The sequence below is a fragment of the Triturus cristatus genome, chromosome 7, assembly GCF_964204655.1.
Source record: "Triturus cristatus chromosome 7, aTriCri1.1, whole genome shotgun sequence".
Lineage (NCBI taxonomy): Eukaryota > Metazoa > Chordata > Amphibia > Caudata > Salamandridae > Triturus > Triturus cristatus.
Genome location: NC_140590.1, coordinates 428,032,587 through 428,054,819, shown reverse-complemented (window position 1 = coordinate 428,054,819; position 22,233 = coordinate 428,032,587). Strand labels below are relative to the sequence as shown.

The 22,233-nt window shown below is 45.2% G+C and overlaps 1 protein-coding gene across 1 annotated transcript in view; it reads right to left on the bottom strand.

The window, feature by feature from the left end:
- GLP2R (glucagon like peptide 2 receptor) overlaps positions 1–22,233 on the bottom strand; it is an 883,434-nt gene that overhangs the window by 364,467 nt on the left and 496,734 nt on the right. The window contains exon 4 of the mRNA XM_085616722.1: positions 4,418–4,539. Within this exon, the coding sequence (XP_085472848.1) occupies positions 4,418–4,539 (122 nt within the window). The remainder of the gene's footprint in view (positions 1–4,417; positions 4,540–22,233) is intronic.

Sequence of the window (22,233 nt, the reverse complement as noted above, 5' to 3'; positions counted from 1 at the left end):
AGCAAGCTACAAGAGGCCTTTTGTGTAACTGTCCAGTTAACCACTCCCAACTTGACTTGACTGGGACCTTGCTGCAGGCCTCTGCTGGAGAGAATCTTGACCCGCAAGTGCTGTCCCCAAGGTCCTAAACCCTTTTTTGATGTCAAAGTGTACTCACTCTAACATTTCCTGAAATATGGAAGGAAATTAGACACTTTTTACCATCAAAGACCTCAGGAGGGCTAGGATCAACCTGATAAAAAGTGTGTTGCAACTGGGTGAAAGTTTCAGGCTGCTCCCACTTGGAGTTTTTTTGCAGCTGCAAATCTGATTCAGCAGGACCTTGCAAGGAAGGTACAGAGTCTTAATCCATGGCCTGCTCGAAGACTCTGAGCCCCTAACAAGTGACTAATTCCAAATGTCGAAATGTTTACTGGGCGTAGGCGACAAAAGTATCTGTCCAGCAATAAACTTTCCTGGGAGCGAAAATCCAATTTCTCCTGTTGGCGTCATTTTAAAAGCAAAGGGATGCAGTGTATTAACAACAATACAATGCATCCCTGTGCTTTCCTCTGCACTGGCGCACAATTGCCTGCCATGCGCCAGTGCAGGCACCCTTGTATCATGTTGCATGGGTGCCTGTGTTGTGGGGATGATTGTTTTTGTGCAGGAAAGGACACCTTCCTGCACAAAAGCAATTTTCGATGGCATTTTCTTCTTTCTATGCATGCTGCAAAATGCAGCACACATAGAAAGAGGAAAAAGCGAGGAGAAAGAAAAAGTATTTCTACTCATTACGCCACTCCTATGCCTCTCCTGGGGAGGCATGGGATTCTGATGCATTCCCAAAACTTTGTAAATCTGTGAATGTGGCAGGTTCCATAGATGTTGCATGGGAATACCCATAGCAACACCCATGGAGCGCCCCTTTCACGCAAAGTAATGCATGAAAGGGACCCATATTTACAAGGCCATGAAAAGTCACCGAGGGTATTTTTATGTAGCCTTGTCAATATGGCCAGCCACACTGCGCCGACGGTGTTCAAAAAAAGTGGTGCACCTGCGGTGCATTGGCCTTGTAAATGAAGTCCCAAGTGTATATGACTCTGGCTTTTTTTAACTTACACAATGCAGAGCAGCAAATTTGGTTGCTGCTCTTCATTGTGTGAAAAAGTAAAAATCTGTCCCATAGTGATAAAACTGCAAGGCGTGGCAGAGTGCATGGATCAAGTAAACTCTTACAAAGAGGACATGCTGAGAGCTTGAAAGCTACTACAAGATGCTCAGTCAAACCTCAGGATACCAACAAAGTCTGCTAATAGGTGAGAGAGAACTTTGAAGTGTTTTGTCTTCAATGCCTTTTTAAAGGATGGCAGGTTGGCCAGGGTTCACAAGAGATTTGACACATTCCCCAGCGCTGTGCTCTTGTGCATTTTCGTTCTGCTTATGGGTGTCACAATCAAACTAGACTAAGTCCTGGTGTGTAGTGGAAAGGGATGGGTGGTCAGGTTGCAAAGGCACAGGAGGAAATCTCAGAAGGACTTGAACATGGTGCATAGTATTAGTAATATTAATCTTTGCTCTATGTAGCTGTCCCAGTGTCTAGTGTCTGGAGCAGTGCTATGTTGTCACCTTAAACAGAGGTAAGTAACCGCTTCTCTTTGGAACTCTATAGCCATGTGCTGTTTTTGCCTGGAAATGTGGCAGCAATTGTTGGGGAGCATAGCACAACAACATACACAAAGCAACATCAGGAAAAAAAAAATACAATGTGGGAATACAACACAGCAAAACAGTAAAAAAAAATGGAACCTAACCCAAGTCCAACACAACAATATCACATTGCAATAATGCAGCAACAAAAATCACAGCAGCGCCAGAATAACAGAACAAATCACCACCACAACGAAATATCACACTATGAATTTGTCACTGCACTGGCGTCAACAGAGGCACCCTTGCACCATGTTGCAAGGGTGCCTGCATTAGGAGCAGGATTGTTTTTGTGAAGGAAGGGATGCCTTCACAAAAACAATCATTAACCCCTTCCCTGCGGGGGTAATTCCCCCACGGTGCGGGGGGGGGATCCGCAGCGCCGCTGTGCTCATGACGAGCTCAGCTCATCATGACTCACAGTGCAGGTGTGCACATGACGAGCTGAGCTCGTCACGACCCCGCCCACTGAATAATTCTCCTGCACAGGCGGGGAATTTATCGCGCGTGGACAGGCCGCGGCCGTTATGACGTGCTCAGCTCGTCATGAGCACAGCTCCACTGTGACTCATGACGAGCTGAGCTCGTCATGAGCATGGAAGGGGTTAAAGGCACATTCCTCTTTCTAAGATTGCTGCAAAATGCAGCACATGTGGAAAGAGGAAGTAAAGAGGGGAAATAAATATATTTCTCCTCGTTACATCTGAGAGGCACCATTTTGCTGCAACCCCAGGTTTACTGATTTTTAAAAAATCTGGGATTCTGTCAAAAACTATGGGTGGATGCGTGGGAAGGCCCATACTCCACTCATGAGACATTACGGGAGCACTATGCTTTGGATTTACTAAACCACTCAGATGCCTCGCAAGTGGCTTTGCGAGGTTTAGTATATTGCACTAAAGGACTTGTTTGCCTTGCGGTGACTTGCACCCTGGGTAACTCTGCCACGTGGTCTTTAGTGTATATATGACAGTGTTATGAAACTGTAACACTTTGAGTTTACTGCACTACCTGAAAGACATTTACTTTACACTCATGAGGCGCCCCTCGATATCTCATGCTCACACTGAAAATAATGGTGCACAATTGAGCAAACATATTTTTCTCTTGCAAAATTTGTGGTACACAAAATGGCAGTCTTTGCTAGGGCAAAAAATGGAATTGTAATGTAATAAGACTCAGTGCTTAATTTGAGCCGGCGGCACTTATTTTTGGGCACCCGCACATATGTTTACACATCAGTAATTAACAACGAGCCAGAGATATAATAATACACAAAGGGGGAAAGATGGAAGAAAAGAAAAATGGAAAAATGGGCATAAAGGTAGTAAGGCAGTAAGCAGTGACCGGCAAGAGTGTGATCAATGGGCAACAGTGTGTGGTAGTGGATTAGAGGCCTGAGGTAAATTCAACACTCCTTGCCTTGCTGCTTTCATTTTTAATAGCGTCGCAAAAGCAGAGCTTTAGGCACCGGCACTGTGTCTTTTACAAATTAAGCACTGACTAAAGTGCGTTGTCAGTTCCCGTTCATTTTGATTTGCAAGCAGGGCCAGCTTTAGCCCAGTGCGACCGGTGCGGCCGCACTGGGCGCGGACCTGGAGGTGGGGCGCTGTGTTTAGCAATAACTTACGATTTAAAAGCAGCTGATGTAGAGTTTCATGTGCATCCAGATTTCAGGCAGCAATAAAAATGTCAAGATAACTCTTGTGATTAATGTTCCTGCTGGAGAGGTAGATCGAGTTTTGTCTAGTGTTAATTTTTACTCGACATAAAGTAGCACAGAGGGTTAATATGCCTGCTGCTAATAACAGGTCAGCATTTAAAGTGGATGGCTGAGTGGATTAGTAAAGCCAGCCTTTACCAACACTTTAAAACAAATGAAACGTATGCAAGTGAGGGGCTATATAGAGGTGAGGGACCTTTTTGCTGGGTGTTAGCGATGGAATCTGAGGTCATGGGGAGGGGGGTGCTAAAAAGGATTGTTGCACCAGGCGCCAGCAGTGCTAAAGCCGGCCCTGTTTGCAAGGCACATATCAGTGGTTTTTGCAAAATGCAAGCAAATGGGTGGGCAGAGGGTTGTTCTCTTTGTCCTTGTTACTCACAAAGAATAGGATGGAGCGCTCTTGTCAGTGGGGAACCATTCACACAGTAGACGTTATCCGTGAAGGACAGCTTTCACTGTGCAGTTCAGAGCTGGCGTTGAGGTGAGGCTGTGAAAAACGATGACATGGCATGCTGAATGTCTGGTAAACACTTAAGGCGATGTCCTTACTCACTTTCAGTATACTGCCGAAAAGAAGGCAGACAGTCGCCTGATGTTTCTCTCAGGTTTCCATCTCGGAATTTACAGCCGGTTGCAAGGATTCCCAGTAACACTGTTAAAACAGGATTGCGGGTAATCTTTGTGAATCCCCTTTTCATTGTGCTGAATTGGTCCGTCAGTGCAGCGCACAGAGGTGGGTGGGTAGGCGCACATAAGCCGCACTGACACACCACTACCCAGCCACGCTCAAATAACTATATATAGAACTATTACCATAAACAGTGCCTTAAGCTTTCATTTGAGCTATAAATTAATGTCAACATCTGACTGTGCTTCTTGTGTATTCTGCAGTATCTGTACTAATTTATACACATAGTTCATTATTCGCATGTTTGACTTTCGTTTAAGCCTGTTAATAATAAGATTAACACATTAAGCGTAAGAGAAGCAGGCCGTGCTCACATTTTGTTTGAAGAGATTATTCTCTGAGCATTCCGAGTGGTCCCGCCAAATGTTGGTTGAGTTTTCCATCGTCTGCCAAACTCCCTGGTCAGAGCAGAATCTGTATACATGTCCCGCGCTTCCTAAAAGAAAACAGAGCTTCAGGCAAAGAGGTCAATACACACAGCGGCTGTATACAGTAGAGAACTTTGGACTACTCTGCACTGCAGGTGCTTTTTACCTCCTTACTGGAAATTCCAGAAGACCTGCTGCGGCAAATGGTTTCTCCTGGATCAAATTGCAGCACGTCATTGTGTGCATTAAACTGAAAATCTGCCCTGTCTCCCTTTCCCCCGCTCCTTACCTGTTCCTCGTGCCCCTCTCCTTCCTTGCCCACCGCGCTCCTCCCCAGCCCACCCATCATCCCCGGTCCCAGGACCTGCTGTATGGTGACTGCAGCATGGATCAGCCATTAAGTAGGTGCATAGGCCTAGCCGGTTGTATGACAGTACAACGCAAGTAAATACATTGTATGCCTTTGCCACACATTTTTTAGCTCGCATGTTTTTACCACGAATATGCATTTACAACGGCTGCCATTACCACGCTTTTTTTCATATATAAAAACAATGTACTTGTGGGGGGAGACCCCCAATTCCCACAACTTACCTTAAATGCTTGATAAAGGCATGTTGTGTAAAGGCATGCACGTGGTGAAAATATGCGTGCTAAAAAATGTGTGGTAAAGGCGCAACGAGGTTAAAACCTCGTTGTAAAGGCTGTTCCGCATTCAGCCCGACCAAGATGGAGCGTGGGCAGGCTACTGGGACCCTCTGAGGTCCGCTGAACACAGTACCTTAAATCCTGGTGCGCGGTCTGTGCAGTGTTGCTTTGCGAAACTTCGCATTGTCTGGTGTTGCTTCTGATGAAGTTGTATAGCAAGGCTTTGCGGGTTTTGGTGTTGCTTTGCATCAGTTCCGGTGAGCTGTGGTGCGAAACTTGCCAGGGCTTTGCATCGGTTCCGATGGAGCTGACAGTTGTGTGGTGATACTATCTGGGATTTGCGTCACTCAGCGCTGATTCCTATGAAGCTGGCAGCTGTGCGGTGAGGCTTTGTGGGGCTTAGCGTCACTTGCATCAGTTCTGATGGGGACCCTTAGCTGGGCTTGTAGAAGCACCTTCAGGCCGACCTCTAAGTAGCCAGGACTAGGATAGCACCATTTGGGAGGGCAGGACTTACAGTTGGCAGTCCAGATGCTGGGTTCAAAGTTGTAAAAAGCCTTTTATGTCCCTGAGGCTTCTGATGAGCAGGCCAGCTAACTAGCCCTTGAGTCACTCTGGGGTCCTGGGTTCAGAGTTGCAGACCCAGTCCTTCTCACCCAGGCAAGAGGGCAACAGGGCAGCACCACAGGGTAGCTGTCCTTAAGCGCAGCAGTCCATCAGAGAAGCAGTCCAGCATAGCGGCTGTCCTATTAGTAGCATAGCAGTCTGTCTTCCTGCAGAGCATCGACAGGTCCAGAAGTGTACTGGAAAGTTGGTGTCTGAGGTCCAGTCGTAATACCCAGTTATGCCTCTGAAGTGGGGAGAAACATCTAGAGGCATTCCTTTGAAGTTCACAGGTGCCCTGCCCTGGCTCCATACTAACTACAGGGGGTATTCAGCCCTTTGTGTGAAGGCAGGATACCTCCTATTCAAGTGTAAGTGATGCTCTACCCAGCTCCTCCCTCACATTCGGCCAGTAAAGGGCCATCCAGGCCCACTTACGCTCCCTATTGTGTGTGGCTGTCTAGGAAGAATACACAAAGCCCAACTATCAATTACACCCAGTCATGTGACCCAGAAACAGGCTGCAGGCACCAAATGGCAAAGGCACAAAAATACTAACTTCCTAGAAGTCGATTTTCAAAATTGTAATTTAAATTCCGACTTCACCATGAGTTACGATGTTTCAATATCATTCCAAAGACACCAACCATGAACTGGTTACATGCTCCAATTTGTAAATCACAGTTTATTAAATGTAATAAGGTAACTGAAATGTTATCCTATGGGAGAGGTAGACCTTGCAGTAGTTAAAAGCTAATTTAAGGGTATTTCAATACTAGGACATGTACATGTCCAACTTTTTAAATATACTGCACCCTGCTCTCTGGGCCTTCCAGGGCCTACCATGGGATTGACTTATATGTATTACAAAGGAAGGTTTGGGCCATGGCAAAAGGTTTACTTTGCAAGGTTGAAATGACTGTTTAAAAGTGCATGCAAAAGATGCGAAAGCAGGCCTGAGACATGTTTAGAGTGCTCCATAAGTGGGTGGCACAATGAGGGGTGAAGGCTCCACTAGTAGCATTTAATTTACAGGCCTTGGGCACAGGTAGTGCCACCTTACTAGGGACTTAGAAGTGAAATTAAATTTGTAAATTGGGTACAAGCCAATCTTACCATGTTTTAAGGAGAAAGCACAAGCAATTTAGCACTGGTCAGCAGTGGTAAAGTGTACAGAGTCATTAGGCCAGCAAAAACATAGTCAGCAAAACAGGAGAGCTGAAGGATAATGGTTAGGGGAAAAACCATGGTAAGAAAGCCACTCTAGAGTAAGATCGTGAGCTCTTTCTTAAAACAAGGATCATTCCCAGATTATCCTAAGACTGCTCAAGTAACGCCACTCATGAAAACAACTAACTCTGATCCATAAGACCGTAATAATGTCTAACCAATAGCCACCATCCAATTCCTTGGAAAACTGCTGGAAAAATGTGTGCTTAACCAACTATGCCAATGCATTCAGCAGTTTAATCTATGAGACAGGTGCCAGGTTTTTAAAGTCCTATACTGCGGTTAAACGGTTGTGTGGCACGTATACGGAGAAGGCAACATTGCTTTATTGATATTCGAGAGAAAACTGAATCCTTTTGGACATAGAGCGAAGCCCATACTTAGAGCATTCACTGGCCGCACGGAGACATTTAAAAACGAACCACGTTCCATTTTACTATTTCTCTATTATTTTGGGCATTTAATATTATCTTGGACAGCTTGGTTGTACGATGCCAATGGAATGAAATGATATACAGTGTTTTACCCGCGTTGCTGTTAAGATTGGCCTGGAGCCATATTTATCATCAACAACAGAGACAGCACGTTAATAAGCCCTGAAGAAGTCCCAAGAGGGATGAAACGCGTTGGCAAAGCAATTGTATGGTGATTTAAATAAAAAGAGGATAATTGATTTACAATAAAAGACGAACTAAAAACTAAAATCAAGACTTACGTCATTGATAGATACATGTGCTGTGGGAAGCCAAATGAATGTGTTACCTTGTTACGTTTCTATTGCAATAAGTTGTACTATGCCAAGCCAGTTTTAGACCAGGGCCCAGCATGGAAACAGCCACTGTACAAACTATGGGTTACACGCTAAAACTACTCATCAATGACTCATGCCTCCTGATCCTCCTGAAATTGCCCTCAGTTTTCAACATGGTAAGATACGGCAATATCCTAGAACTTCTAGGAAATGGAATGAGTCCGGCAGGAAATGTGCTGAAATGGTTCTCCTCCTTTCTTTAGAACTGGTAACAGATAATCAAGCTTAGTGGCATACAATCCAACCCTTCCCTGGTCTCAATTGGGGTTTCCCAATTATCCACCTTATCCCCCACCCTGTATAACCTGTACATGGAACCCTTGACAGGTATCCTCAAACAAGCAAAGGAGCTTCTTTGAACTAAACCACCTAAAATTAAATGCACTAAAGGCAGAATCCTTAGTACCATCCCCATTCCATAGCTCTATACCAGTAAAAGAATGGATCAGCACTTAACTGTCCTCAACTGCAAACCAATCATTTTAGAGTCAACTAAATCACTTGAATAACACTTGACAAAAACTTAAATATGCAAGCACACATCTGAGCGCCAACAAAAAGGGCTTTTTTCTAAATGAATCTTGCCAGGAAGGTGAGAACTTTCCTCCCTCTCCCATACTTCCAAACAGCAATTCGCAAGTCCCTAATTATCTTCAAACTGGAATACAGGAGAACCACATTAAATGGACTGCCCAAAGTAAGGACTCCTGTGCTCAAGGCTTCTTTTAAAACAGACTAGGCTGTTTACATGATCAAGGTGCTGTCAAATCAAATCAAATCATGGAATATTTATTTAGCGCACATATCACTCGAAAGCCTCATGGCGCTCGCGGATGACTCTAAAGATAAGCTAGATTTGATACAGTTAGTTGTTAAACAGACATGTCTTTAACTTCCTCCGGAAGCAGTTATGGTCATTGATGATGCGTAGATGCGGGGGGAGTTTGTTCCAGAGAGCCGGAGCAAGAAAGGAGAAAGACCTCCCTCCATTTGTGGTAGTGCGAATTATGAGAGATGCGAGAAGTGATTGGTTACTGTATCGCAAAGTTCTGCATGGTTGGTACCAACTTAACTTTTTTGCCCAAAAACCCAGGCCTCTTCCGTACATATTCTTGTGCGTTAAGCATAGAATCTTACAACGTATTTGTTTTCTTACAGGTAGCCAGTGTAGGAGTTTCAGATTTGGTGCCGACAGGGATCTTGGTGGAAGATTGAGTACTAGCCTGGCTGCAGTGTTCTGCAGAACCTGCAGCCTTGAAAGGAGGTTTTCATTTATTGACGCCAACAGGGCATTTCCATAGTCCATATGCTTGATAATCAGTCTCTGGAATAGGGGTTTTCTCGCCTCCGACAGAATCCATTTAAAGACTTTGCGTAAGTTACGCATGATGATGAAGCAGGAGCTAATTGTCTTATTTATCTGATTTTTCATTGATAATTTATTATCCATTTGGAAGCCTAGATTCCGGACCATGTGTGTTGGGTTTGGGCAGGGGCCAAGACTTGAGGGCCACCAGACGTGTGACCAATACTCATGAGCCTTGCCGTAGAGCATGATCTCAGTTTTGCCTCCATTTAATTGCAGATGATTTGGGCTCATCCACTTTTCAATGTGGGAAATGCAGTCTTTAAAATATGACTTTGTTTCCATTGGATCTGGGCCAAGAGTGATCAGGATCTGAGTGTCGTCGGCATACGACACAACATCTAAACCATAGGATCTGATCACTTTGGCCAGTGGAGTCACGTATAGATTAAAGAGTGTTGGGCTCAAAATAGAGCCCCGTGGCACTCCCATCTTGACAGGCCGGCTACACGAGATGGTATTTCCCACTTGTACTATCGTTGTTCGATCAGTTAGATAGCTTCTGAGCCTTCCCCCTGACACCGATCTCCCAGAACCGACGTTCAAGAATGCTGTGGGAAATGGTGTCAAACGCTGCTGATAGATCTAGCAGGACGAGGATAGATGACTGCCCTCTGTCCAATGCCAATCTGATGTTGTCTGTTACTTCCAGCAGAGCTATTTCGGTACTATGGGCTGCCCTAAAACTTGATTGTGAGGGGTCTAGCAATCCCTGGCTCTCGAGATGGACAACGAGCTGTTGATTAACCAGCGACTCTAACATCTTCCCAAAATGAGGGAGCAGCGATATTGGGCGATAGTTGGAAAGACGTTTAGGGTCAGGTGTAGATTTTTTTAGTATTGGCCTAACTCTGGCAGTTTTCCTTATCTTTGGGACTGCTGATTGTAACAATGACTTGTTAAATAGATCTGTAAGGTTGTCTAGCAACGCTGGGGCTATGGTTGAAAGAAATTTTAGTGGCAAGGGCTCTGTGGGTGAGCCAGATTTTATTTTTAACATAACTTTAGTCACTTCTTCTGAACTACACTGGGTACATTCATCCAAGATGTGGGGTGGGTCTGAGACTGTCGTGGGGGGATTTCCTGAGACATTAATGATGTCTTGTGGGGGGAAAGGTATTGTGGATTGCTATAATTGTGTCCTTAACATTTTTTGAGAGGGAATCTGTCTGTGCTATGACCACCTCATTCCTATGCTCAAATAACTACACTGGCTCCCCTGTGAGGCCAAGATTCAGCTGAAGGTAGCTTGTATAACATATAAAGCCTTATGCCACAATACTTCCTTATACCTGGCTCAGAAGCTTTCGACCTCTGGAGGCAAACATACTCTGCTGCTAAAACCCCAAAGTTCAGAAAAAAGATGACTTGCTTGTGTGGGACGCACCAAGAATATGGAACTCTCCCCCACCTCAGACACGGGCTAACCCTTCTTCCATAGCCTCTAAAAAAGAACTCAAGCTGATCCTAATGAAAAGATTATTTAAGTAACTGACCTGACCACTCCCCCGATGGTATTAAAGTTTTAATTATGCAGTGTTTTTAAAACATAGATGGACTCCTCCCTCTTCCCACCATGTGTAGAAAACAATGCATACACCTTGGTGCCCTTACATTCTCTGTAGTGATTAAAAGGTGAGCTATGCAGTGGTTTCTAAACACAGCTGGAAGAGGGAGCAGTCCTCTATGTTTAGAAGCCACTGCATATCATTCGGCATTCATTCAAGCTCTCCACAATGAGAAGTCGGGCACATTGAACATTAGAAACTGCCCTGATAAGCATAAATATGAAGCAGCAATGTGGTATACAAAGCAAGCACCCTAACAAAATTGATCAGGATCAGTTTCTTTAATATTTGAGCAGCACTTTGACATATAACAATGTCTTCCATAGTAGAGAATTTCAAGTTTGTGGACGGCGTGAACCGAGGTCTGGTTTGAAAAGTCATTATTACTCTCTTGTTTCTAGGGATCAGATTCCATTATAGATGCAATGCCCTGTTTGTCCTCACATGCATGCACATTGAGTGTTATAAAGAAAGCACTGCTCCCAAGAACCTCATCGCCTTTCAATAACATCTGTTATAATATGCAGCCACTTGGAGAAAAGGGTTCCTTCATTTGTATAGTTCTAGTCACCCATGACATTGAGTAATGATACACTTCACATTGTGAGCATCATATTTATTTCCTTGAATTGGGTATCAGAGTGGGTGCAGGACAGGGTTTGCATGTCACGATATCATGGTCATTAATAGGGGAAACAGCCATTTTAATGCAGATGTTTCCATGCATGCCATTACAACGCAAGCGTGACATCTCATGCGTCATTACAACGCGTACAATTTCAACCCATTTTTTTACTACATATATGCTTTTACCATGCATGCTATTACAACAAATTTCATTGTAAAGGTATTTATAGTTAAAAGCATATGCATAGTAAAAAAATATAGGCATATTCATGGAAACAGTTGTGTTGGTAGGCAATCCACTTCGTTAGAGGAAACGGAAAGACTCTTCTACTTCCTCACAACGACATGCACCGCCCCCCCTCAGGTGAGCGGTCTGCACTGCACGAACCATGAGGAGAGAGGTAAACTCCAAATCTCTATCTGATCCAAATTGGAAATTACATTTAACAGATATTTCAAGGCAATCCCCATGTTACCTAGGGGAGGGATAGTCTTTGCAATAGTGAAAAAAATAAATTAGCAGTATTTCACTAATAGGGCATGTAAAAAAAACCAAGTACATGTCCTTCCGTTTAAATACACTGCACCCTGCCCACGGGGTTGCTGTGGGCCTACCTTAGGCGAGACGTACATGTAGTAAAAGCGAAGGTTTGGGCCTGGCAAGTTGGTGCACTTTTCAAGTCAAAATGACAACTTAAAACTGCACACACATACACTGAAGTGGCAGGTCTGAGACATGTTTGCAGGGCTACTCATGTGCGTTGCACAATCAGTGCTGCAGGCCCACTAGTAGCATTTGATTTACAGGCCCTGGGCACACCTGGTGCACTTTACTAGGGACTTACGAGTAAATCAAATATGCCAATCATGGATAAACCAATCACCAATACAATTTAGACAGAGAGCACTTGCACTTTGGCACTGGTCAGTAGTGGTAAAGTGCCTACGTTTCTTAAACTAGAAAAAACAAGGTCAGAAAAATACAGGAGAAAGGGGAAAAGTTTGGGGATAACCCTTCAAACGGGGCCATGTCCAACACTTAACCATAAAATAGCTTCACTGTATGATATTTTGTAATCATTATGGTTATAGATCTATTGGCAAACACACACCTTGAGAATCGAAATTAATGTAAACATGAAGATTTGTACAGAGGTTGTGATGTATGGATTTGAATGTAGTGATCAAAAACAATGATTATTCATTGTGTTGATTCCGGCTATTTTGGAAGTTACTGTAGACCATTTCAAAATGTTTTTTACTGGATAAAGCCACTACTGAAAATGTAATATTGGAATTGGTCATTGAGGACTATTTGCATCTATAATCAGTTAAATTAATTATTTGCATCTAAAATCAGTTCAATTAATATTTATTCTAATCCACAACTGGAATCACATCTCTTCAAGAATGATCTTGTCTTGTTATGTTATGTAATCAGTGTTTTATAGCGCTCTTGACACTCATGAAGGAATCCAGGCACAGGTGTGTGAATATAGCCCTCAAGGGCTTAGTTGAAGAGCAAAGTCTTTATCTTCTTGCAGAAGTCAAGAAGAGAGGAGGAGCCTCTGATGTGTTGGAGGATGTTGTTCCAGGCTTTAGAAGCCAGGTATGAGAAGGCATGGCCCCCTACATTACGTTTGTGTGTGCATGTGGTGTTTATGCTAGTGATGAGCTAGCAGGGCGAAGGTGTCTGAAAGGCTCACTGAAATAAATGAGGCTATTTAGGAAGGCAGAGTCAGTGTTATGGAGTGCTTTGTAGGTGTTGGTGAGAAGTTTAAGGTGTGAGTGCTTGTGTATCAGGAGCCAGTGGAGTTTTCTAAAGTGTGTGTGATGTGAGCTCAGCGCAGGATGTTCAGAATTAGTCTGGCTGCTTCGTTTTATGCATTCTGCAGTCTTATTGTGAGCTGGTTGGTTATTCCTGCGTACTGAGTGTTCCATGGTCTAGTCTGCTGGTGATGAGGGCTTGAGTGATCATTGTCATTGTGTTGTCTTGTAGCCACTTGAAAATGTTCTTTAGCATCCTTAGGGTGTTGTAGCAGAACAAAGTTACTGCGCTGACCTGAACTACCATGTCCAATTTTTTGTCTATGTTGATTTGAAAGTTTCATTCTTGTGAGCAAGGTGTGGAGGTGGGTCCGAGTTCTATTGGCCATTTAGTGGAGACCCATGGCAAGATGTCCTTTCTGCAGACCACCACTTTGGTCTTGTACACGTTCAGTTTGAGGCAGTTGGATTTCATCAGGGGGCCTCTTCGGTCATACATGTGATAATCTTGTTCCTTGTGTTAGGCATTATATCGAAGAGAAACAGTATTAGTTGGATGTCATCGGTATATATGAAGATGTTTAAGTTGGGATTTGGCCATTGAAGTTATGGGAGGTGTTGAAGAGCATTGGCTGAGCGAGGAATCATGCAGGACTCTGCAGATGAGTTCCCATGCTTCAGAGAAGTGGGGCATGTTACCAGTTCGGATTCTTCTGGTAAGGAATGAAAATATTCACTATGAGAGCGTGTCCCTGGATGCCTGCTTGGTGAAGTTGTTGGAGCAGAATGGGTTGCCTTGTTGAAGGCTGCTGATAGGTCTAGGAGGATAAGGACTGTAGTTCCCACCTGTCGAGCATCATCTGGATGTCATCTACTGCTGCTATGAGGACAGATTCCATTTTGTGGTTGGGTTTAAATCCTGATTTTGTGGCATTAAAAAGCTGATGATTGGCGAGGTTGGTGGACAGGCGCATGGAAATGGCTTTTTCAAAGACCATGACTGGGTAGGGAAGGATGGATATTAGATGGCAGTTGGCGAGTTTGGTCGGATTGACCAAGGGTTTCTTTAGCAGAGTGTCGATGACTACGTGTTTTCATGGTTCCGGTAAGCTGGCTGTACCGATAGAGGTATTGAGGGTGGAGGTGAGAGACTTGCTGATAGGGATTGTTCTTCTGTCAAAGCCGTGATGGGAGCAGCCTGAGTCAGCGTGCATGCGTGGCTCAGCAAGACTGCTGTAGTGGAGTATGGAAGAGAAGCCCCGCCCACTCTCCGCCCATATTTTTCATTGGCTTGTGTCTTTGTCCTTGGTAAATGCTGACTTAGGATCCCTAATAGGTTTTGTAGTCCCTCTTTATACCGCCTTGTCTTCATTTGTAACGTCTCATGTCTACTGGCCCCTTTACTTCGTTTGTTACACAGTACGTGTTATTTTGTCTTGTGAGCACTATTTTGTTTATTGAGTTTCTCTTACTGCAGGTACAACGCACTTTGCTTACATTCAGCGTGCCCGCCATGCTTGCTTTCTCTTTCAAGCAGCCGGGATAATGGCGGTCACTTATTTAAAATGCAATCGGTCTTTCATTTGAAAGCGAGACCTATTGCATTGCAAATATTGTTTTACTTTGATTTACAGTGGCAGCACCCCCGCTTTAGCTTTAAACATCTAAATCATTGCAATGTTTTATTTAGACGGGTGCCTCTTTCACTTCACAGCATGGCACCCGCTTTCACAGATTCCCAGGGTTGCAGCAGCTTCCCATTTCCAATATGCATTTTTACTGAGTTTTGAGGGGACAGTCACCTTCAGATATGCAGAAGTGGCCTTCTGGGCCGACGGTATTGGGGACAACCGAGTACTGGGGATGGCAGAGCATGTTCAAGTGCCATCTGAAGGACTTGGGAGGTCAGAGGGCACACGCCACACACGTGTACAACGTGAGCTTTGAAGTGCAAGCAAATTGGAGACAAGTACGCAGTCCTCTGATGTTAAAATGCTTACAAACAGCACACGGACGTGGGTAAGGCCCTGCTACAGTTGGGGGAAGAATGAGCCTCAAGTACGCTAGGCAGGAGAGCGTAGTGGTACCAGGGACTTAGCCCAGGAACGACCCACAGTGGACAGAGCAACATTGCTTACTGAGAACAGCATGTGACTAAGTTCAGCCTGCAGCAGGAATGGAAGGATTTGGGGACACTACGTGAATGCTGTGTGACTGAGTGCTCAGATTTCCAGAGCTTGGGGCACTCCGGGTGGAGGCACAGGCATGATCAGGTGCAGGAATGACATAGCAGGAGGGTTATTCTAGGATTTTCAAATTAATAACATGCGGGGCTCAAGGGCTTAGATGGGGTCAGATGAGGGCTAGTGTGGGGAAGAGTGCTTTCTTGATTTAATAGCTTAAGGGCGTACATGGAAATGCCTGCCTGCTTATTGCTATGTCAGCCAAGAGAAGGGTTCTAAGTAACTGCAGGGTTTATGGCTTTATACAATAGCAGCTGCTAAAGGGGACATGGAAGCGACTGCGATGGCGCAGCACATGTGGGGCGTTGGAGGTTGCGAAGGGCTCATTTCGACAACCTTGGCCAGTAGACGGGCCAAAGTCGATTTACAACTTTAAGGGTAGGCTTTAGGTAGCCGTGCCTGGCACTAGTAGGTGTTGCATCCATAAGTGATGAGTTGTATCCTTGGGTCATGGATATGGGGGAGTAGGATCGGGCCCAAATAGTGGAAACGCTAATCGGTCATTAGTTGAGCGCCCAGATTGCAACAGACAGCGACGAGAGGGAGAAAAAACACTGGCCCTGGGAGGAGTGTCTCGGAGGTTTATCTCCTATTAAAATAAACTGAAACATGCGGGGGTGGTCGGCATTTGGTGACAAGTAATAAACTGTCGCTGGGGGTGCGGGTTTTTTAGGGCACGTTGCTTTAAGGGAAGGTAAAAATCACTGAAAAGAAGGGGGAGTTGGTAGGCATGCATGTACCTCCAGGGCCGCAATGAACACTTAAGTTTATGGACTTCCAGAGCAAGTGTTAGCGCCCTAGTGGTGACTATGCTCCCAGGGCTGTTTCAAGCTCAGGTGGGTTCCTGCATCAGGGCATATAACTTGCCTTTTCTGGCGGACTACGGTGGGACTGGGCCTACTTTACTTATCTCTGCCGCATAGTTCAGTAGCACTGTTATCAGTATAACGCAGAAACACGTACTGCAACATGGTTTCATGGTTTCTGGTAAATACTAGTGGCCTCGGGCGAATATATACATTTAGCATTTGTACAATTTTCACAAACCCGCAGGCAGGAATCTATCCAAAAATGTCTAAAAAGTCCTGTAAGTTCTATAAGCCATTTTATAAGCTAAGCTCTGGCGTCCATAGGGGAGTGCTCTTCACCAGCTCGGAGGAGGCAGTTCAACACCTTCTTGCAGTGTAAAAAATTAGGGGCGGGACGAAATGTTTTCTTTATCAAACCGAGCGGCTAGGTGATGTTACTGTGGTGGGGGCCGAGAAGAAGGGGAAGGAGCGCAGACATGTCACATTGGTGCTTACCCACCACGTGGGGTCCTGGCGGAGACCCCCGTTTTCCGAGCACAGTGCGGTAATGGTGCTCCCTGGCTCCCAGCTTCGTTTTTCGGCAGCCTTAGTCTGCGGAGCACCTGGAGTCCAATTGCATCTGCGTTGCAGGGGGGTCTCTCTCCTCCCTCTATCCTCATTTCTCTTCGGCCTCTGGATGAAAGGGGCAGGGTGGGCTTCCGTGGGATCCCTGGGCATTCCTGCCACATCTGGAAGTGGAGGAGTGTTGAGGTTCCAGTGCCAGGCCCATGGATGGGGGTGGAGTAATTTGGCCCGGTCGCTCCCATGGGTAGTGTCAGGCTGACTTGGTTCAGATGGGGGCCAGGTGGAGTGCTGGGGGTGAATTACATGCCAACAGCCAAGAAGATGAAAAGGGAGAAATTACCAAATAGAGAGGATAGGTTTCTTCCATGGGAGTCTATTTAAGCCGAGGCTCCCACCTCATCAAGGCCGGTCCAGACGTGGTCAGCTTGGTGCCCATTTTACAACCATCTTGGAGTGTTGAATCAGCCTGCTCTAGACAATCTAAAAGCTTCAGTCATTCTGATTACTATTATAAGCAGCATGATAGAAGCTCCTGGATTGGTTTGGTTGGGAATGCGGTTCTTCTCTGAGACCCACGCTCAGCGCTACATCTGATGTCCTTATATTCTTAGTTTTCTACTGCTGTCCAAGGCTAAGGCAGCCGTCCTCTGTGTGCACGTCCCAGTAAAATGCTGTCCATGCAAGTGGAGGGAACATCCAGATGCAGGGACCAAATCTTGCCTTGGGGTCGCCAGAACACTTTGCCTGTCTCAACACAGGGCGACATCTCCGACTTTTCACCTCCTTTCTGCCTTATTTGCTGCTTGGATAGATCAGATCTGTGCACAATTGTACCTCCGAAAGGGTCAGAAAGGAGAATATGAACCGCTGGTGAAGTGAACACGGAGGTCTTTTTGTGGCCCCTAGACCCCTCTCACTATCCTAATAAACCAATGGGGCGATTTAGCAGTCATATTTCTCTCGCGTGGTTTGTGATTCCTGCTCTCTAAGGGCTTCCCTGCCTGGGCCAGAATCTCCCTGTAATATGTTCGCTACTAGCATATAACTGCATGCAAAGCAGCCATGCATTCTCCAATATTTGCATCCCTTAAATAAGTGGAAAGATCAAATGTATTGTACCATGGCAGTTGTTTGCAAAATGTTAGCCCCCTGCTTGGCTCGGATCACTTTCTAAAGATACCTTGCAAATCTGCTGCAACAAGTGCATGTGAAGTGCACTCAGTTGCACAAGGATACTGGCCTGTCCCCTTATTCTGCCCTTGTCCCATCACTGAGTAACCTGCACACTGACTAAACCAACTCCCACTAATGTCAGTGCAATGGGCAGGTTTAGTCTTGCATGTTTTCCAATCAAGCTCCACACGAGAAATGATTTAGAAAAACAATGGTGAAACTGCAAGCACGGCCAGTAATCAATGATTGATAAGAAGGAAGAACATGTGAGTGCCCCTAATGTGGGCAGAGTATCTACAATTGCCTGCTGTGAGCACACAAAGGATCTGTGAGAGCCCATGGTGTACACAAAGACACTTGTGAGTGTCCATCATGTGCACGTGGTGTGTGAATGCCTGTGAATAATGCAGGAGTCTCTGAGTGTATGTGCAGTGTGCAAGAGGCTGCCTGCATGCATAAGGATTGTATATGATCCTCTCAATACCTGTGCTCTGCCGGAGTAAAATGGAGTCGGTGTGCACTGAAAGCCTGCGGTATATTTATGTGACAGAGGGCTTATACATGGCTATCTCTAGTGCAGTTCTGTGTGCACTAGGGAATCTAAAGACATGTGCTGTGAGCAAGGAGTCTCTCCGAGCCTGTGCTCTGTATGTCTATGGTTGTGTGGTCTCTGTCTATGTCATATATATGCGTGTGTGTATGTCTGTGTGTGAAGCACCTGCACTAACTTACACAACACGCAGAGTGTTGCTTGAGGTTTACAGCAGCTGGCACCATCCATCACATTTCAAAGGGCCTTGTTATTAATTGCTTGTCTGTGTAAATGAGAGCATGCTGGCATGGCTGACCTCACCCAAGCATAAAATGCTGATCTCCATGCAATTTGAAAAATAAATAAAGCAGACTGTGTTTTTTCATCTTGTATGCGGAGCACGTGGGCTTGGATCTGAGGCCTTCCTTGCATGAGACTGGTCGTTCTATATTTTTAGGTCGAGCTTCGACCTGTTATATGCTCTTCTGTGGGCTTTTCGCACACCCAACTAATGCCAAGTTTTCAAAGTTGCATGATAGTAGGCCTGTGGGTTCCGAATTGTTCTCAATGAGAGCGGATCTCTAATCGGCCTCTTTTAGGTTCTTCCAATATCGGCGGGCAGGTCCAGTTGTGAGGAATCTTCTACATTGATAGATGTTGAAACTGGCTATGGCGTGGTCGGTCCAGGTGGCTGGTCTGGGTGTGTTGATCATTATGTTGTTGAAAGATGTGAAGATGGGATCTAGGATGTGTCCTGCGACATGGGTGGGCACTGTGACATGTTGGGGTAGTCCCAGGTTTCCTAGGGTCCCAACAGTGTGGCTGAGTTGGGGTCTTCTAGATGAAAACTGAGGTGTCCTTTGAGGATGAATGCACTGGATACGAAGACTGCTGGGGCGATGACATCTGTAATGCTGCTAGCAAAGTTAGCTTGGGGTCTAAGGGGTAGAAGACCAAGGTTCCACCCAGGGTGAAGTTTGGTGGGATTTGTATTTTTAAGTGAAGTTGTTCCATGTAGTTTATTCTGGCTTCACAGGAGGCGGTGCAGTTAAAGGTGTCTTTATAAACAATGGTGATTCCTCCTCTGGGCCTGTTGAGCACGGGGAAGAGTGAGAGGGCACAGAGAGGGTAGGAATGGGGCACAGTAAGAGGGACTTCAGAGATAGAATATAGACAGACACAGAACAAAGCAAGAACATGAGAGATGGCAAAAAGGTCAGAAAAGGAGCAAGAGAGAGGCAAAAGAGCAAGAGAAATGTCACCAAAAATGAGGAATGGCAAACAGAGTAAGAAATTCAAAGAACGAGAACTGAGAAAAAGAGCAAGAGGAAAGGCACAAAAGACACACACAGAGCAAGAGAAAAGGCACAAAGAGCGAAACAAAATAGCACAAAGAGAGAGAGAACATTGTGAGAATGAGAGTGAGAGGGAGAGAGGCAAGGCCGGTGTCTCGAGAGCATTGGAGCAGGGTCCGCTATGGCCTTGTCCAGTAGGAGAACTGGTCACATGTATGTATGTGGGGGGAAGAAAAGGGGGCTATGCGGGAAACAGCCATTACAACAAGGTTTTTACTTTGTTGTGCCTTTACCATGCATTTTTTAGCACACATAGTTTGACCACAAGCATGCCTTAACAACACATGCCATTATCATGTATTTAAGGTACGTTGGAGGGGCGTAGGGGGCCTCCCCCCACATATAAATTGTTTTTATATATAAAACAATGCGTGGGAATGGCATGCGTTGTGAATACATATTCATGGTAAAAACATGCAAGCTAAATTATTAGTGGCAAAGGCATACAATGTATTTACTTGCATCGTACTGTCATACAACCGTCTGAACTTGTGGCTTTGGCCCGGTCTGGCATGACCAGATAACCACAGGTGCTGCTTTATGCCTTTTTAATGGTATTTTTACTAAAACCTTTAAAATTGCATATCTTTGGCTCCACTGATTGGATTGTTGTTATATTAGGTTTGTTTTATTTATCAATTTTTACTTTATTTTAGAACTCCAAAGCAAGTGGCAACTGTGGTAGAGATCGGGCTGTCAAAAGAGAGGCTGGAGTTAAACTAGCAGCAGAGATTTTTTTACCTTTGGTTTAGGCACTCCCTGGCCCACTACGTGGAGGACCAGATTGAGGGTTATTTCATTACCAGTAGGACTTCAGTTTCCCCTGCATTAAGTAGCAGGCAGCTCTGATCCATCCATTTAGCCAGGTCTGCCAAACAAGCTATAAAGTTGTCTGCAGCACTGCCATTATCCTGCGTCAAGGTGAGGATCAGCTGAGTATCTTCAGCATAAGACACCATCCTGACGCTGTGATGCTCAATCACTTCTGCCAGTGGGCGCCTTTAAAAGTTGAACAGGGTTGAACAGGGTTGGGCTCAGCGCTGAGCCCTGAAGCACTCCCTGCTGTAGGGAGGGAATTTGAGAGGTACAGGGTTTCTGGGAAACCTGAAAGGTACGGTTTTGAAGAAATTCAGCAAGCCAGTCGGGAGCAGTTCCCCAACACCGTGTCTCCATAGACGATCCAGTAGTAGACCATGAGGCACTCAGGTCCGGCAGGACTAAAGCCGCAGTCTTGCCCTCATCAGCAGTACAGCAGAGGGACTCGAAGCTAAAAGAAGAGCAGATTTAGTGCTGTAAAGAGGCCTGAAACCAGACTGTATCATGCAGAAGTTCTTTCTCTACTATGAACTCCACTAATTGCTGGTTTACGTGTCTTTCAATTACCTTTGCAAAAAAGGTAACAGAGATATTGGGCTGAGATTTGTGGGTTTTGAGGGGACCAGCATAGGCTTTTTAAAGAGAGGGATCACCATTGCATGTTTCCAGTCTGATGGGACATGACCAGTTGAGAAAGATCTGTTGAGCAGATTGCATAACACAGGGGCAAGAGCCCCTATGCCCCGCTCCAGCATCTCCAGAGAAGCGGGGTCACGTGGAGATCCTGTTTGGACTTTAGTGCATAGAGCATGGTTCTCAGCCACAGATAACATATCTATACTTATCAGGCCTTCCGAGAGATAGATGGAGGATGACCCGGAGTGGGAAACTGATAGTTCCTGTCCTTTTCTGGAAATGAAGCTTAGATGGTTGCAATTTTCTCAGCAAAGAAGTGTGCAATCTGATTACAGTTATCTATCATGGGGATCGTGACAGTAGAGACTTGCTCCAGGTAAGTGAGGGACTTAACAATTCTAAAAATCTCACTTGATAAGTTTTTTTCCCCTTAAATCTTTTGAGCAAAACATTGGGGATGAGTGGCTCTGATTTGTCTGTGATACTCCTTCAGTTTATTCAGATAGACGGATTTATCAGCTCTCTGATAATTCTTGCGCCACGATTATTCAAGGTGCTTGCAAGCCTTTTTTGTGGATAGGAGGTCCTCTGTTAACCATTCTGCAGTAGGTTTAGAGGGGAGATATTACTTGCTTTCAGAGGGGCTAGAGCGTCTAGTGCCTTGTTTATACATGTTGTCCCCTGGCGATTGGCAGTATGAGGGCATGTGTCTAATTGAGGGGATTTATGAATCAAAGCCATTGAGAAAGCAGGGGACGTAATCAGGGACCATTTACGAGCTTTGATAGTTAGGGCTTTTGAGCAGCCAGAGATGGATGAGGTGCGATCAATCTAAAAAGGAATAAGTAAGTGGTCCGACCACGCGATGGGCATCTGAGCGGGCACGCTTACCTGAGTATTGTTGGCAAAGATACGATCAAGAATGTTGCCCAGGATATGGGTTGGGGCTAGCACTAGCTGGTTTAGGCTAAAAGATCCCAGGTCTACTACTAGGCAAGCAGCAATGTGGCAGCT